A 16152-nucleotide genomic window follows, 5' to 3' on the forward strand; every position below is an offset into this window, starting at 1 on the left:
ATTCATATCACAAGGAATACTGCTAAGATTCTTATTGAGCGTATGAGAGGCATTTCCGCTGACCAGGACAATAATCATAGTGGGCCATCAAAAAGCAATGAGCCAATTGACAAGATGTTATTTCTGTTGCTCTGGTACTTGAGTAATGAAGATAAACAAATGGAAGATGCTGTCGGTATGTTCGAACTCGGTAATATTGAAAAGGCTTATGAGCTACTGAATCAGGGAATTGCCTATGTTTTGAAGTTGAAAGCTGATGCAGGGATGCTTTGGCCAACTGCTGAAGAATTTAGTCATTCAGCAACTAGTATTGAGAGAAGGTTTTCTTTTCCTAATGTTGCCGCAGTATTGGGTCATCGTATTATAAATTGTAAGAATGGGCTGAGAATGATGCTACAAACATTATGTAATGAAAAACACATGTTCATTGATGCATGTTTCTCATTTGATACTAGGCCAAGAGTAGTATTCCTCCAAAGTAAGTTGAAGGAAAGGATCCAAGATCTTAATATTGGGTTTGTTATCATTTCTGAACATTTCAAAGTTCCTCAGAAATATAAAAAGAATGTCATCGTACCTTATAAAGAAGGGCCTGACCAGACGTCCAATGAGAAACAACTTTATAATATAGTGCATGAATTCGTTTTAGGTATATTGACAGAAACATTTGATTACTTGCTTTCAAGATTCCCAAGACTGAAGTTACTGGATAGGTGTGAGACTGATGTAGTTCTTGCTGCCTGCATCTTACATAATTACTGTATTAAGTTAAGTGACAAAACACCTCTGTAAATAGTAGTGTTACTTTAATGTAATGGCTCCTAGCCAGTGGTCCATGAGAACTTTTGGAAGGGTCATATTTTATTATTATTATTATTATTATAGATTCATATTAACCCATATTTTTGATAAATTATTTTATTGTTTACTTTACCTGATCTATTAATATTAAATGAAAGTTTATTAAAGTGCCTAAGAATGTACTTTTAAACAACCTAATCATTAAATATTAAAAAGACCTAAGAGACTCTCTTGGCCCAAATTGGTAGTGGTTTTGTGCCACCTATGGTACAATTTCTGGCTTAGTGGTTCGCATACTTTTAAGAGTTACCAAAGAGGAACCACTGACTTAGTGGCACTGATTTGGTAAAAATGTGTATCATTAAAAAGAGATATTTAATCTTAAAATTTGTTTTTGAAGTATTAGATAGTAGCAATTAATCCGTCATCTAATTACTGTTAGGTAGAATGAAGTGTTATATTTTTTATATTATACCAAATTTAGTTAAATTTTAGAATATATTTTATATAACTAATAATTTTTATTTTATATGGTTTATTTAAACTGAAAATATTGCTGCTCTACTTTGATAGTGGCTCAATTTATAAAATAGAGGTTTTATTTTATTTTGGATGGATCCCAAAGATAGTACTGTAGACTAAGGTAACTGACTGTCCCAAAACTATCCTTGTCCCAGAATAACAATGGTCTTCAGTACAATCTGTGGATTATGTAAAGTACAAATTAGAATTTTTTTTAAAGTTGCGCCATTATCTAAGCAAAGCAACCTTATTAGATAGATTAGTATAATTCATAGTTAGAACACAAGTTTTGTTTAAATTATGACCAACAATGTGTAAAAATATTTTTGTTAAAAATATATGTAAATTTCATGATATTGTTTTAGTTTTAAACAATTTGCCATCAATGAGCAGGAAAGTATAATGATAAATAGATTGTTATTTATAGAGGCTACATCTACAAGATATATGAACTAGAATAATAAATAAAAAACTCACTAAGAACAGCAAGCCACATTTTACAATAGAAAGGAATAGCTACTCATTGTCCTTGGAGTAAATGGGGTTTTCACTTCTACTTATTTTGAAATTTCTACAAGATATAAATAATGGAACTTGCAGGAATTATCGCATTCTTGTATTTGACAATTTTAGGATAAGATACAGACCTGTTTCCTACCAATAAACCATTTTCCCTCATGAAATTTGCATTTTTTAACTTTCTGCTTCATTTTAATCCAAATATACAATATTGTACCAACTGGCATTAGTGTGACTTTGTGGTTTATGTGCAATATTGAAATTTTTTCAAGAATTTGAATTGTTCTGAAAAAACTCATGGGTGTGTGGGCCCTCTATACCACTATTTGGTATAGATAAAACCTTAACAATAGATAAAAACAATAACCTTGTGTTATTACTGTAGGTATGAAAATCTTTGAAATCCTAGTTGGTTTCTTATTACATATTTGGGTTCAATTATCCTTACAGGATGAAAGATGGCTCGCAACCAGTGGGAAATCATGTGGTTCAGAATCAAAGATAAGGAAGTGAATATACTACACCAACCGATAGTTGTCTGTTTAAGATTTGATCATGTTGAAAGAGAGATTTATATTGGAGAATATAAAAGAAGCAACACATATTGCTACCTCATGGCAACAGCGATTCATCTATGGATCCACGAGTTCTCAGAAAATTGTACTTCAACTTTTTAGCTGTTTTTTACTTATTATTAATGTGAGACGAGCAAAGTAATGTTGGAATTTTTTAAAATTTTATTAACTATCACATTTTTTAAATAATTTTATTTTTTAAGATAATTATTGTTAATAATGAGATGTCCCACTGCTGCATTGAGCTAAACTGTGTACACATTCTGGAAGAGATTGCTATGTGAGAACATAACAGATCTGATATACAGGGGGGAGGTTATCTACAGGTGACCAACCTATACCATTCATGGTGAGGGTCAAGTTTTTGTCTGCCACTCAATGAAAAAATTCAACACTCCAGGCTGGATTCGAACAGGCACCTACCATTATTCTCAAATTGGTAAGATCTGTTCCTAACCACCTAAGCTATGGACTGCCCATAACTTTTGATCTATCGAAGGGGGGTCTTGGGTTCTGTAATTGATAAGGAAGAACACTTTCTTAACAAACAGTTGTGTAGAAAGGTGATAGTACACATCCCCATTCCATTGAAGGATCAGTTGCCCATTTTATAGAGGCTGGGTCATTATTATCTGCTACAGCTGAGTTTGAATGCAGCCACAGCAGCTAGGAGCTCTGTACCTTGAGCAGTAACCTTGACCCTTTCCATTTTTTAGGTAAGTAAAGTTAAATTGACTTAGAAATACAGATACAATAGATTAAAATAAATAAATGAGAAAGCTTTCTTTATAAACTCTGGTGCCTAAATTATAAAAACAAAGAAACGTTGGCTCAATAAAATAGTATAATTCTACTATTTGAGTTTTTTTGACCTTACCCGGACCATATTTCTTTCATAAAAACAAATAGATAAAGGGAGCAACAAAATAATTAAGAAAAGAAAAAGTAACATAAATTAATTTAACAAATGAACAGACTAAAATAAGTAATGAAATATATTGTCTCGATATATTATTAAACATATATTTGTGACTTTATGTTTAAAGACTTGTCAATAAATGATCAAGCATAGGTAATGTTCATTTAGGTGAGTTAGAGTGATAATTAAGAAGATAAAGAAATAAGTAATGTTCAAAGAAAGATGTAGAAGATTTATTGATGGATAAGGGTAAGGACTTGTATGAGGTATACAAATTAAATCTAATAATATTTTGTAGTCGAGTCTCAAATGTTTCCGTTGTATTTTATGTCCCATACCTGAATTTTTATAGCTAGATTCTTTTACGTATTTATAAAAGCTGTGTATTTGAACATAAATAAAAAAATAAAATAAATAAATAAATAAAATAAAATAAATTAAAATAAATATTTTTACTCAGAGACGGCAGAGTAGAAGAAAATCTGAATAATATTGCTTGGTTAAGGTTTTGAAGCTTTTAAACTCAACTCCCCTTTCTATCCATCTCTTCCAGTTTTATTTAACATTATTTATTTCTGCAAATACTCTTAAGAAAAATTTGAGACTTTACATTCTTAATTTTTTTTAACCTAATCTTCTCTGGTGAATAAAAACTGAAGATTCATGCCAGCACTTCACCTGTTAGTCTTCTTGCAAAAAAAACAATAGTTGGCTCTCCATATATTTGATTATTTTATATTACTTAGATTTTAATCAATAGCACCTTCCTTCTATATAAAATGTATGAGGAGGAGAATGCTCAGGGGTCCAATCAGTGAAGAGTACATTGATTGTATACAAGTTTATTATTTATTTTATTAGTACTAATGTTTCGGCCAGAATTTCAGGTAATCATTCGGGCTAAGTATAGAAAAAAGATAAAAACCATAATTAATAAAAGTAAAAACAACAAAAAAAATATAAGATAACAAATAATAAAGATACATAAATAGTATGAGGTGAAAATGTAAAGTATAAGTATAAGAAGATGTAAAATATAAGAAGATAAAAGCAGTATGAGATTATAGTAATATTAAAATTATGAAAGAGGGGAGAAAAAGAAAACAATACATATGAAAATCCATTTAGTAAATACATGCAAAATATGAAAATTATCATAAAAGTGAAAATAATTTCCATTTTTTACATGTATTTATTAACTGGTTTTCATATGTATGCATTTATATTTGCTATATCTTCTTTTTTTACTTTTTTTAATTAGTATTGTCATGATTTATTATTTAGCCATGATGAAGGCCGAAACATTGTTATTAATAAAATAAATAATAAACTTATTTGTATTTTATACAGACCACATCCCTGACAGTCTTCTCATGTAATATCCTTCTTGTTCTTCTTAAGCTTTCCTCTTTAATGCCACTCAGCATACAGGAGCATTCAGCCAGTAATTGCATTCTTCCTTATTTCTAGCTGGGTTCCTCACCTGTCGGAGATCCTTTCTCCTCGCCCTACTGTGTTGCTCAATGTAGTTAAGATATCCTATGAGTAGATCTCAATGTAGATATGAGATACCCTTGGGTGGCTCCTAGATCTTCTGCCATCTGGGACATATTCCATAGTCTTTAGAGGATCTCTGTGGTCGTCCATCCTGATAACATGGCCGAACCACTTTAGGTTACTAGTTTCCAGGAGCTCTCTCAGTGGGTCTATCTGCAGTTCCTGATGAATCCTTTCATTGTGAACTCGGTCCCTTCATATAATATCCACAATCAGTAATTAATTCATCATATATAAAATGAACACTTTAAAAAAAAACGACCTAAGCTCTTCATCCCAATATAGGACGTTCAAATCCTGACTTCATAAAATAATATTACTTCATCTTCGGATTTGAAACATCCTTAGCGAGAGCACTATAGCTGAAGGCAAACATGACTAACATCATGTGGCTACTACTGTCACAACCTTTGAGATTATACAGATGAATGAAGTCATGAGAACGCAAATGAGATAGAATTTTCATAACACAGTTGGTTTATTTTTTCATTTTATTATTAATATTAATCTTCCAGAAATTAAATTTACTTATTTACTGAATAGTACTGATAAATTTTTTTAATGTTTGCAGAGACTTTACATTGAAAGAAAGTTTCTGGTTTGCAGTGACTTCTTTTACACCACAAGGTGGAGGAGAAGCCCCTAAGTCCCTTTCTGCAAGAACACTAGTAGCTGCATATTGGCTTTTTGTGGTTCTTATGCTGGCAACATTTACGGCTAACCTTGCTGCTTTCCTAACTGTAGAAAGGATGCAAGTACGATTTCTAAATATAATCAATCCTTTATATATACACAAAGTTTTAGCGAAACTACTACTGTATTATTAAGTAAAGCATCATTTTATTAATTTCAAATTTTAAATTATGATGGAAAAAATAAAGTATACTTTGACTTTAAAAATCAGTTTTTTATTACTAGAATTTTTTTGGGGACATGTGAAATCATTCTTCCTATTTATTTATTTAATAGTTACAGATCAACATTGCGGGGCTTTACCTCCATTCTCAGGGATATCGTGACTTATTCAAATGGTCTATGTACAGTGCTTCAAAGATTTTACTTCACTATCACATATAACTTGGACTGTCATTTGAAATTATATATACATATTCTAAGCTTCTTAATTAATAACAAAATATGTAATACATGCAAATATTAATGGCTTACTTCACAGTTGTGCTTAGTACATTTCCACAAACTTTAGAAATAATACAATTAAAGGTTCTCTCTTTTAGAAAAATTACAACTTTTCATAAAAGAGAGAAGAGAACCTTTAATTATATTTTTTGTAAAGCTAATGGAAATATACTTAGAACCATTGTGAAGTGAGCCATCGATATTAAAAGACTAAAAATACAGATTAGTTAGTATGACCCAGAGGATGGGGAAGAGCCCCGAAGTGTAGATCTATAACAATTAAAGAAATAAATCGGAAGGAATGAGTTCACATAACATCCAATTGAGTAAAAAAAATTTATAAATTTAATTGGTTGCTTAATAAATAATTCTGACATGCTTAGAGAAAATTTATCTCTACATTTTTTTTAAATATTTTAAATGAAAGATGATCCGTATGGTGATCAAAAGAGAACAATCAAAATAGAAAAATTATTTATTATACCCACACGTTTTGTCCCACATTGCAGGGCTTCATCAGCAGACGTAATGGTATAATATAAAAAATTGTACAAATGTAAAATACAGGTCAATAACAAAAAATTTGGTTTGATAATTTTGGCTTATTTTTATATTTTTTGCTGTTTTAAAACAGAAAATGAACTGTTATTCCATCATGTATCAATTTTTCACAAAATCATGATTTGTAATAGCAGTTTTGTTGCAGAAAAATCAATAAAGTCATTGATAGAACTCTCTTAGACAAGTTTGAAAAATTTAGATTTTTTGATGATGGGGGGTTGAGAATAAGAAAGATGTCATCAAAGTATTAATAAAAATAATCCCATGAGGGAATAAAGGAGTTGAGGTTATTAAGACCTATATTATAAATATCAGTAGCAAGGGAATTTCTCATGCCAAGTCAAGAAATCTGCATCCTAGAATTTATGGTATCCAGATCTGCAGTAGAGGAGGTAAGGTTAAGAATGGTATGAGGTTCAGTTTAGATCCAGATTTTCTTTACAATATGAAGGATTTTTTCAATAGATATGTTGGTAAAAAAGGCTTTCAGCATTAAAAGAGGATAAGATTAAGTTGTCCAGGATGTAGAAGGATTTTTCTCTGAAGTGAAAGGAATTTAGGATGATGTAGGAATTATCATGGCTAAGAATTTGAAGGAAGGAATTTATTGAGTTTAGCAGAAGATTCATGGATATTAGAAATGATGGGGTAGAGGGTGTTTTCAGATTTTAGGTAACTTAAGATTGAATATATTTTTTCTCTTGTTTATATATTCTTCTAAATTTATGATTAAACTTTATACAATTGTTTTAATCTCCTTTTATTTTTATTGTTATTATATTCTTCTTCTTTTATAAACATTATATGACTGTCAACACTCACCACACTCCTTCCTTCAAATTTTTGTTATCGGCTTATTTTCTATCTGTTATGACTCAGGTTAAAATTGTTCAATATTATTAATTTATTTCCTCATGTTATCTATCTCCTTGATTCATTTGTTATTGCACCATGCTTACACTTTATTTCTTTACTCCTCTTTCCTTCTTTTTTACCATATCTGTTATTACTTTTTTTTCCATAATTACTGTTCCAATGATACATTTTTAATTCTTTTATTCATCACTTTATTTGTTTTTAATATTTATTCTGTTTATTTCAATTTATATTATTATAATTATTATATTCAAATTATATTATTTTACTTCACTCATCTTTATATCTTTTTTCTATAACTTTCAATCTATATTATTATAGTCTTATCATACTTTATAATGTTTGTGACTTGTTTTATTTAGTGCTGATGAAGCCCAGCAAAGTGGGGAAAAACGCTCTTTCGTGGTTGTTTTTTGCTCTTTTGAGTAACTTGTTTTGACCATCTTCCTTCATTAATTACATGGAGTCAACCAGTCTTTTAATATGAAATATTTTTCGAATAAGTGGATGAATATGTTCAAATTAAGATTTCAAACATGAAATTATTATAATGATTGTTTTTCTTTAATATTTTCATTATATTATTGCTAATACTTTTTTAATGAATATTTTACAGTCTCCAGTACAATCCTTAAAACACTTGGCCCGTCAGTCGAGAATAAACTACACAGTTGTCAAAGATTCAGATGCGCATAATTATTTTAGAAATATGAAATTTGCAGAGGAAACTCTATACAAGTAATGATACTCCTGTTATTCTTTTTTTAAAATCTAAATAGTCCTATTACTAATAGAAAATAGTCCCAACTGTAGCTTTGCTATGTGGGAGAGCTAAAACATATCTTGCTGATTTGAACATTCGTAACCATTGTTTATCAATCTCTGGTGCCATTTGTAAACATACCTCTCAATATCTTTTATAAAACAATTCATTTCATTAAAAAGATCAGTGCCAGAGGATGAAAACTTAACATCCATCTTCATCCTGACAGGATTTTGAGTAGCTTCCATTAAATAAATTATTACAGTTTTTAATTTATTGGTTTTTATGTTTTTGAGATTACATTCCACCATTCAAAAGAACAGTTACGTATTCCATGACAAATTTGGGGAATATCTGGTCTTATTAGCTACAGAAGTCAAATTGTAAAATTATAAACAACTTTTACTAATAAACTTAAAATTACTAACCAAATTATAACAAAACATATTCTACTGCCCACTAGATCTATTTAAAATATTCGGTTTTTTAATATCTGTTTGGATTTTAGTTTAGCTAAGTTACTATAACCAAAATATGAAATTGTTATTTTACATTAACTTGCATATGTTTAGAACAATAATTTTAAATTGATATTTAAAAAGAAAATGTTACAGGTACTGGAAGGAAATAACCCTGAACAGCTCTAGTGACCAATCTCAGTTCAGGGTATGGGATTATCCGATCAAAGAACAATATGGCCACATTCTTAATGCTATTGAGAAGGCTGGTCCAGTGGCAAATATTCAAGAAGGGCTAAGAAAAGTAATTTATAAAAAATATTTTAACAAAAAAGTATAAATATGAATCAGGCTATTTCTACCTACAGTGTTCTTTCCATTTTTTAAATAGTTGATTAAAAAACTTGATCTTATATCCAAGGGCATAGCTGCAATGAATCATTGGTGGGAGGAAAGTTCAAAAATTAAAATTTCCCAACATTTTTAACCCGATTTCCCAACCAAGGTTCCCTAATCGAGGTTCTCTATGTATTCAGTGATATTTGCTCTTTTCATAAAAATTTTGGGAAAACTGACTTCTCAAAATAGCATTCAAGAAATTTTATTACTATAACTTTTTTAAATAAAGTTGTTACTTGAATTTTCACTGTTTAAAATAGGTTTTCAAATCACAAATTTCCCAACCTTTCGGGTTTTCAAATCATTGAGGGGATGACACACCACTGGTCCTCCCGTAACAACCTTCCCGGTTATAATATAAATAAGAACAAAAATAATTCTTGACTCTACATCCCTTTGAAGAAGAGTAAAATAATCTTTTTTCTGGTGTTGTTCCCAAGAATAATCTTAATTTACGAACATAATGGAAATTTAGTCACCATAAATAGGATAATTAAATAAAATTTGAATGTAAATAAATTGAAATAATGTGAAAAATAAAATAAAAAGTAATTATCAAAAATAAAATTATTAATATTAATAGATTGTTGGAAGATAGTCCTAGTGGCAGTCAATAAAGGTACAATGTACAAAAATAAAAACAATAGTAAAAAAGACAATTTAATAGAAACCAACGTTTCGCCCCACGTGACAAGGCTTCATCGGATTTAAATGTGGGCAAGATAAAACATTGTATGATTTGACTAAACAATAAAAATATAGAAAGGGAGTCAACTAGTAATATTAATGTGCAAACTACTGTACCAAATAACTACATCATATTCATGGTCCAGGGAAGGTTTGAAAATAATAAAATCTGCCCAAAAATAAAATAGCTAATATAAACAGTTGAAGAGAATATTTAAATGTGCTACGTATAGAAACTATTAACTAAATTTGAAAAATTCTCTTTGCTTTAGATCATTTATTCAGGGAAGCTTTAGGCTTTGTTATGTGACTCTTAGTAACCATAATTATCAATCAAACTAGACGATTCCATATCCGTGGAAGCAGGTTCACAACAATAACTTTATCAAGTGGTTAAAATCCTCAAGGTTTTATCAGAGAAATGATTTCTTGACACTAGGGTACAAAACACCTTCCCAAACCCATCTATACAAATACCTATTACCGCCTACAGATGCATACAGATGTAGCCTACTTATCATTATAATTATAATGCCTCTAAGAAAAGAAAAGGACTTTTATATCGTTATTTTTGCATATATATTATTTTTTTATTGTATATGTGTAATTGTTTGTTAATAATAAAAGGAGGATTATTGGAGAAGAATGAAAAAAAAAACTATATTTTGTAAAAAAAAAAAAAAATCCTAAAAAACAAATCGTTTTGATACCAACAGGAGACCAAACTAAAAATATAGCTTACTTATTATAAGTTACATAAATTATTGATCGTAAGTGAATATGAAGGAGATGGTTAGAGAGGTGCGGTCAAGAAAAAAATTTCAACTATTTTTTGGTTCTTTTTTATTACACCACTCACCATCTCCTTTTATAAATTTATGTTTCTTTCTGAAATAAATTTTTAAATACAATGGAATGATCAATAAAATTAACCCATCATTGATTTTTGTGATGGAATAGGTTTTCAATGGATACTGATAAAATCATAAAAAATTATTATTTAATGACTGAGAATTGTGAATATTAATGATTAGAAACTGTGACATTATTGGAAAGATTTTCAAGTGATATTTTTTTCTTTAAAATTATGTTGATTTTTAAATGTAAATTTTAATCATTAAGTTTTTAAAAAATAGGAAAATCTAATTTGGCTGATTTTAGGTAATAGAAAGTGAACAGGCTGAATTCGCATTGATACATGATCTATTAGAACTGAAATATCATGTATTTAAGAACTGTAACCTCACTTTGATCGGAGAACCATTCGCTGAACAGCCTTACGCTGTTGCTGTCCAACAAGGTTCACACCTCAATGAAGAAATTAGCCGTAGGTACTTGACTTTATTCTTCTTTTCATTTTGTCTGTTACTTAACTGTTAGATTTTACTTTCACAACTGATGAAGAAGAAATATGGTAATTAGCCTTGGAAAGAACTTAAAAATCTCCATGAAATAATGTTACCATTTATGGTTATGAAAATTATTTAGAAATATATTAAATATACTTTTTATTAATATTTTAAGATCCTGGCTGAAAGAAATTTCATAACACTGTTTTTTTTTTTCTAGAGTTACTGGATTGAATACATTAAAAATTTACAGTATCATTTTAAATTAACTGTAGTAAACAAAATTATTGAAATGATATTTATCATAAAGAAGTTCATGAATTTTTTTTAATCCATTTTAAGTTTTACTTTTTATGAAATAAATTAGAAAAAAAGAACAGTGTTAAAAAAACAAAACAATGTTTTAATATTGTATATTTTTTCGCTATTATCTTGGATATTTTATTTAACACAAAAAAATTCATATTACAGGATTTTAGATTTACAAAGAGAAAGATTTTTTGAAGCCACGGCTTCAAAATATTGGAATTCAACAATCAAGTCAAAATGTGACAATGTTGATGAGGATGAAGGAATCACATTAGAAAGTTTGGGTAAGTTTACATTCATTATAAAATTCCTTGCTACACCGTGGATTCAAATACAATACGGATCTAAATCAGTTCCTAAACTGATTAGGTAAAGAATAAGTGAACCGTAACTGAGGTGGTCTGAGGAGGATCTGGTCTGGTCTGGTCCGATTAGAACAGGTTGGTTACCTCTAAATAAACTCCCTCCCCCCCACTCCGTATGTCAGAAATGACTAGGAAGGGGTTCATAAAAAAAATTAAACAATAAGTCAACTAAATATAATACTTTCTTCATCAAGACTATAAACAGTATATCAATAATGAGTAAAAGCTATATGTTCACGTTGGGAAGAAATGAAGTAACAAATAAAAAAATAAATATTAAAATAGGAAACGCATACATAAATTTATTTAAATAACATGATATTAAAAAAAATAAATTAATAAAAACAATTACTTATTAAAATTCTTATTTTGTTTAAATTTATTTAGTTCAAACACATTTCGTTAAAATTTGTTATGTATCTTTCTATTTTTCATTACTCTATTTGGTTTTAATATGTACTTATTTGATTGCATGCACTTTCTTTCATTAATATGCTTCAGTTATTCCAAAGGCCCCAGTAAAAACTTCGATTTACAGATGTTTTCGGATAATAGAGAGTTTCCCTAAATTAGTTATGTTTTATTGAACTATTCCTTTGAGTAACGATCCTCTGATAGGAATATTGTTCTGTCTACATTGAAAAAGCCTAGTAATTAAGCATGTCTTGAGCAGGGGAAAGTCATGTGGCAATCCTCTCCCTTCGATTGCAGGAACTTACCTTCAAAATGCAGTTTTATTGTTTTGAAATGTTTACAGAGTTGAGGGAGGTATCCTAAAACTGGATTGATATGGTGATTTGAACTAATTTTTCAATGGAATAGGAGAAGAGAATGGTTGGTAAACAATGGACAAACATTTTTTTAAAAAAATCTTGACTTCTAAAACAAACACAAATATTGTAAATTCGGAAATATAGAGATAAAGCTCAGAGAGATAAAATAGGTACTATTTTGATTTATTGAGTGTTAGATCATGTAATATTTTCTTTGTGATACTGAGGATTGCATTAGCTCTCTTAGATTCAGAGGTTTTCTCAAGGGATCACAGAATTGTCATAATTTATTGAGTTTCTCGTTTAAGTTTAAGTTTTTAGAGGTTTTCAATTTATAGAGCTTCAAATTAGCCAGAATTGACTGTAAAAAATATAATTAATCTTCATTGACCTATAATTATTGGCAATGGCCTATAATTTTTTATTATAAATTATGCATACATAGTTTTAACTATTTATTTCAGGTGGTGTTTTCATTGCAACATTAGTTGGGCTTTTCATAGCACTTCTAACTCTTGGAGCAGAAGTTTGGTATCATAAGAAGAAATCTAAAAACCAAGTAACAATGAAAGGACAACAACAACTTCAGTCGATAATTAGAGACGAAATTTTCACAACAAAGGAATTTGGCCATCACAACTTTGCCAACAGAAAGGCGTCTTTGCTGGCTACAAAACCAAAAGTCAAACAAATAACTGTCTATCCGAGAGGACAGCTTTATTAATTAAATAATTCTTTGAAAAAAGAAGTAACAATTGTAGATGTTATATTAATAAATATATTTTGATTTATTACTACCAATGCTTACCCTATTAATTTACCCAATGACTTATTCAAATAATTTTTTGTCATAATGTTTCATAAAAACTCTTTGTTCATCATGTTAACTAAATTTATAATCTTATCATTTTGAAAATGTTAGTAAATGGGACCTACCTTTAACATCAGATGACGCCTTGCAATGAAGTAACTCCAGATTTTTCTTCGAGTCTTGTTTTCATGTAACGGACATGAAGATCCATCAACCGAATAGTATTTTTTTTTGGCCATTTTTTCTTGATTAAACAGGACCTGAAAAATCAAAACAGATTTGTAATGAATGTTTAGCATTTTATATGCAGTTATTTTTAGTTTTAAAACTGTTTTCTCTTTAAAAAGTTAATTTATACTATTAAGTCCTTCAGTAGTTTCAATGCTTACTCAGCTAACATTGTCTAAGGCAGTGTTAACTTTTTCATCTTTAAGATTTACAGAGGTATAAGAATTAGTAAAAGTTTAAATTGGTCTAGATAATGATGATTTAGAAAAAAATTAGTTTTTTAGTTACTTTCGGGTTTGGAATGATCTAATGTCTTAAAATGTAATAATAAATATTCACCCTGTGTTGAGTTCTGGGAGCCAACAGACAGCAGAGAAAAGTTGGGTCCCTCTGTCGCAAATGAGGCTGCAAATTTGAAACACTAGCCCATGTGCAGGAAAAATGTGTTATGGATTTTTAAGGAGGGTTTTATAAAAAAAGAGACAAAGAGTATGTTTCTGAACAAATGCAAACAATCGACTGAGCTCTAAACACAGGAAAGCCAAGCAGCCCCATGTCCGAAGCAGTGTCGCCATCTACTGTTTTCTTCACAAATAAAATAATAAAACTTATTTTCTACTACAAAATTCCTCCTATAACTCCTTCCTCAAACACACAGTCACCATAGGTTCAGATATGAATTGATGAAGTTCTTTAAGAAAAGAAATTCACCTGCTTTGAGGGGGTTTATTATATTGAAACTTACAGATCCAAAATATATGCAGATATTGTCACATTCCTTAGCAACGGAACATCTTTCTACTACATCTGCTTGAATATTTTGATCAAGTAGATGGAGTAGAAAGAGAAAATAAGAACATTTATTGAGAAGTGTATCCTTTTTCCTAAAAGAGAAATTTCATGAGACTTTCACAGAGAGAGAGAATTCATCATGACAGACCTCTGCTTTGGATCTTGCGAAACAATTCTAAATTGAAAAAGGAGCTTTCCAGAAAGAACTAGGTATTAACCTACAAGATGTTGCAATTTTAGTGAACAATAGTATCCATCATCACTTGCATGGTAATTAACCAAGAGGATAATTATTAATTTAATACAATTATATTTTAATCTGTCAATTTCTTTATTTATTTTTATACCCATTTTTGTTTGTTAGTGTTCAAACCTGAAATTTTTAACATTTGATTATGTTTTTATTTATTTTTTTCATTAATGTAACAATTTTTAACGAGTTCACCATTAGTGAAGAACCACTAGAAAAGAAAAAAATAGGAAGATTGAGAATGAAAAAAAAGAATTAAAATCAAACAACTAAACAGTTTATAATAAAGTTATTATAATAAATAGGAATAATGAAAAGAAAAACTATAACAATATATATTTATGTCATGTCTTGTAGTAGATTGGTTAGTATGCTGTAGCAACCAAATATGTATTTTAGCTGCATTACTTCAAAATAAACCATTTCTCTCTCATCACTAACTTTATTCTACTTTATTGTCTTTCCTTTTTCTTATTTTGAAGTTTAATTTTTAATAACTTTGACTTAAAATATTAATCAAGTGGAGAAGAACTACCAAATTTTATTATGAGAAATAATGGTTATAACAATATGATGCTAAGAAATTTGCTTTCTTACAGATTTTAAGAAACTATCTGTTAAAAAAACAATTAATTATTAAGCCTAGAACAAAAGAAAACTTGATGAATGATTCACCATTGATATACTACTTTTTCGATTGATTTTCAAAACCATTCAAGATAGTGCTTGGTGTTGATGACCGGTGGGTTTTACGCCTTAATTTCTAAATAAACAAACAAGAAAGTGCTTAAATATATTAGTGTTAAAAAAATAAAATTTTCCTTAAGAAACATTTTGTAGAACAAAGCTGTTGAAGAGCTCAGGCAAGTATATTAATAAATAACAATAAATTTAAAGCTACATCAGTATTATTATATTTCTTAAAAATTAAATTTTCTTAAATCTATTAATTGGAAGAAGGTGTTTCTTTCGTTTTTCATTGTGCTCTGCTAGTTTATAAACTATAAACTTTTAATACAACTGAAGCCCTTGAAAGAATAAGGTGTCAACTTACTGATTAGGGAGTTTTTTTATTAATACCACTAAATAATACATCAAAATTTTGTCAAATTGATTAAATTTGTCCTAGAAAGGGTTCTTATCCTGTCTTATTTAATGAGAATAGAAAAAACAATAGCTTTTTGACATTTTTGAAAGTAGATTTTCTAATAATAGTTGTAATCAATTGTGAATTTGTTTAAAGAAGTAAATTGTTATATAATTAATTTTGATGAAATAAAAGAATACAAATTTATTGTTGACTTGGGCAATCAGCCTGCCATGGAGAAAACTATTTTTAATTAATGTGACTAATGAATTATAAGGTTGTCTCCTTGAGGGCCAAACATCGGAGAGTGAATAAACTAGGTTGAGAGTAAAGGATGAAAGAAATTCGCAATTCAATTAAAGTTAACCACTCTCAAGAAAATAATGTATATATACATTATTTCGACAAAGATAT

At 29.2% G+C, this 16152-nt stretch overlaps 1 protein-coding gene across 2 annotated transcripts in view; it reads left to right on the forward strand.

The window, feature by feature from the left end:
• The window catches only part of Ir8a (Ionotropic receptor 8a), a 77922-nt gene extending 64561 nt beyond the window's left edge, over positions 1–13361 (forward strand). Inside the window, exons 12-17 of one of the 2 annotated variants that reach the window (XR_010844619.1) lie at positions 5465–5648; positions 8084–8205; positions 8845–8992; positions 10936–11101; positions 11595–11716; positions 13035–13051. Coding sequence is in view for 1 of the 2 variants with exons in the window: in XM_067051766.1 (XP_066907867.1) it covers positions 5465–5648; positions 8084–8205; positions 8845–8992; positions 10936–11105; positions 11595–11716; positions 13035–13294 (1006 nt within the window). In the remaining variant the exon portion in view is untranslated. Of the gene's footprint in view, positions 1–5464; positions 5649–8083; positions 8206–8844; positions 8993–10935; positions 11106–11594; positions 11717–13034 lie in introns of both variants that reach the window. The other variant, XM_067051766.1, reaches the window with a different exon arrangement.
• The last annotated feature ends 2791 nt before the right edge of the window (positions 13362–16152 follow it).

The sequence above is a fragment of the Halyomorpha halys genome, unplaced genomic scaffold, assembly GCF_000696795.3.
Source record: "Halyomorpha halys isolate HHAL.00 unplaced genomic scaffold, Hhal_1.1 Scaffold230.1, whole genome shotgun sequence".
Classification (NCBI taxonomy): domain Eukaryota; kingdom Metazoa; phylum Arthropoda; class Insecta; order Hemiptera; family Pentatomidae; genus Halyomorpha; species Halyomorpha halys.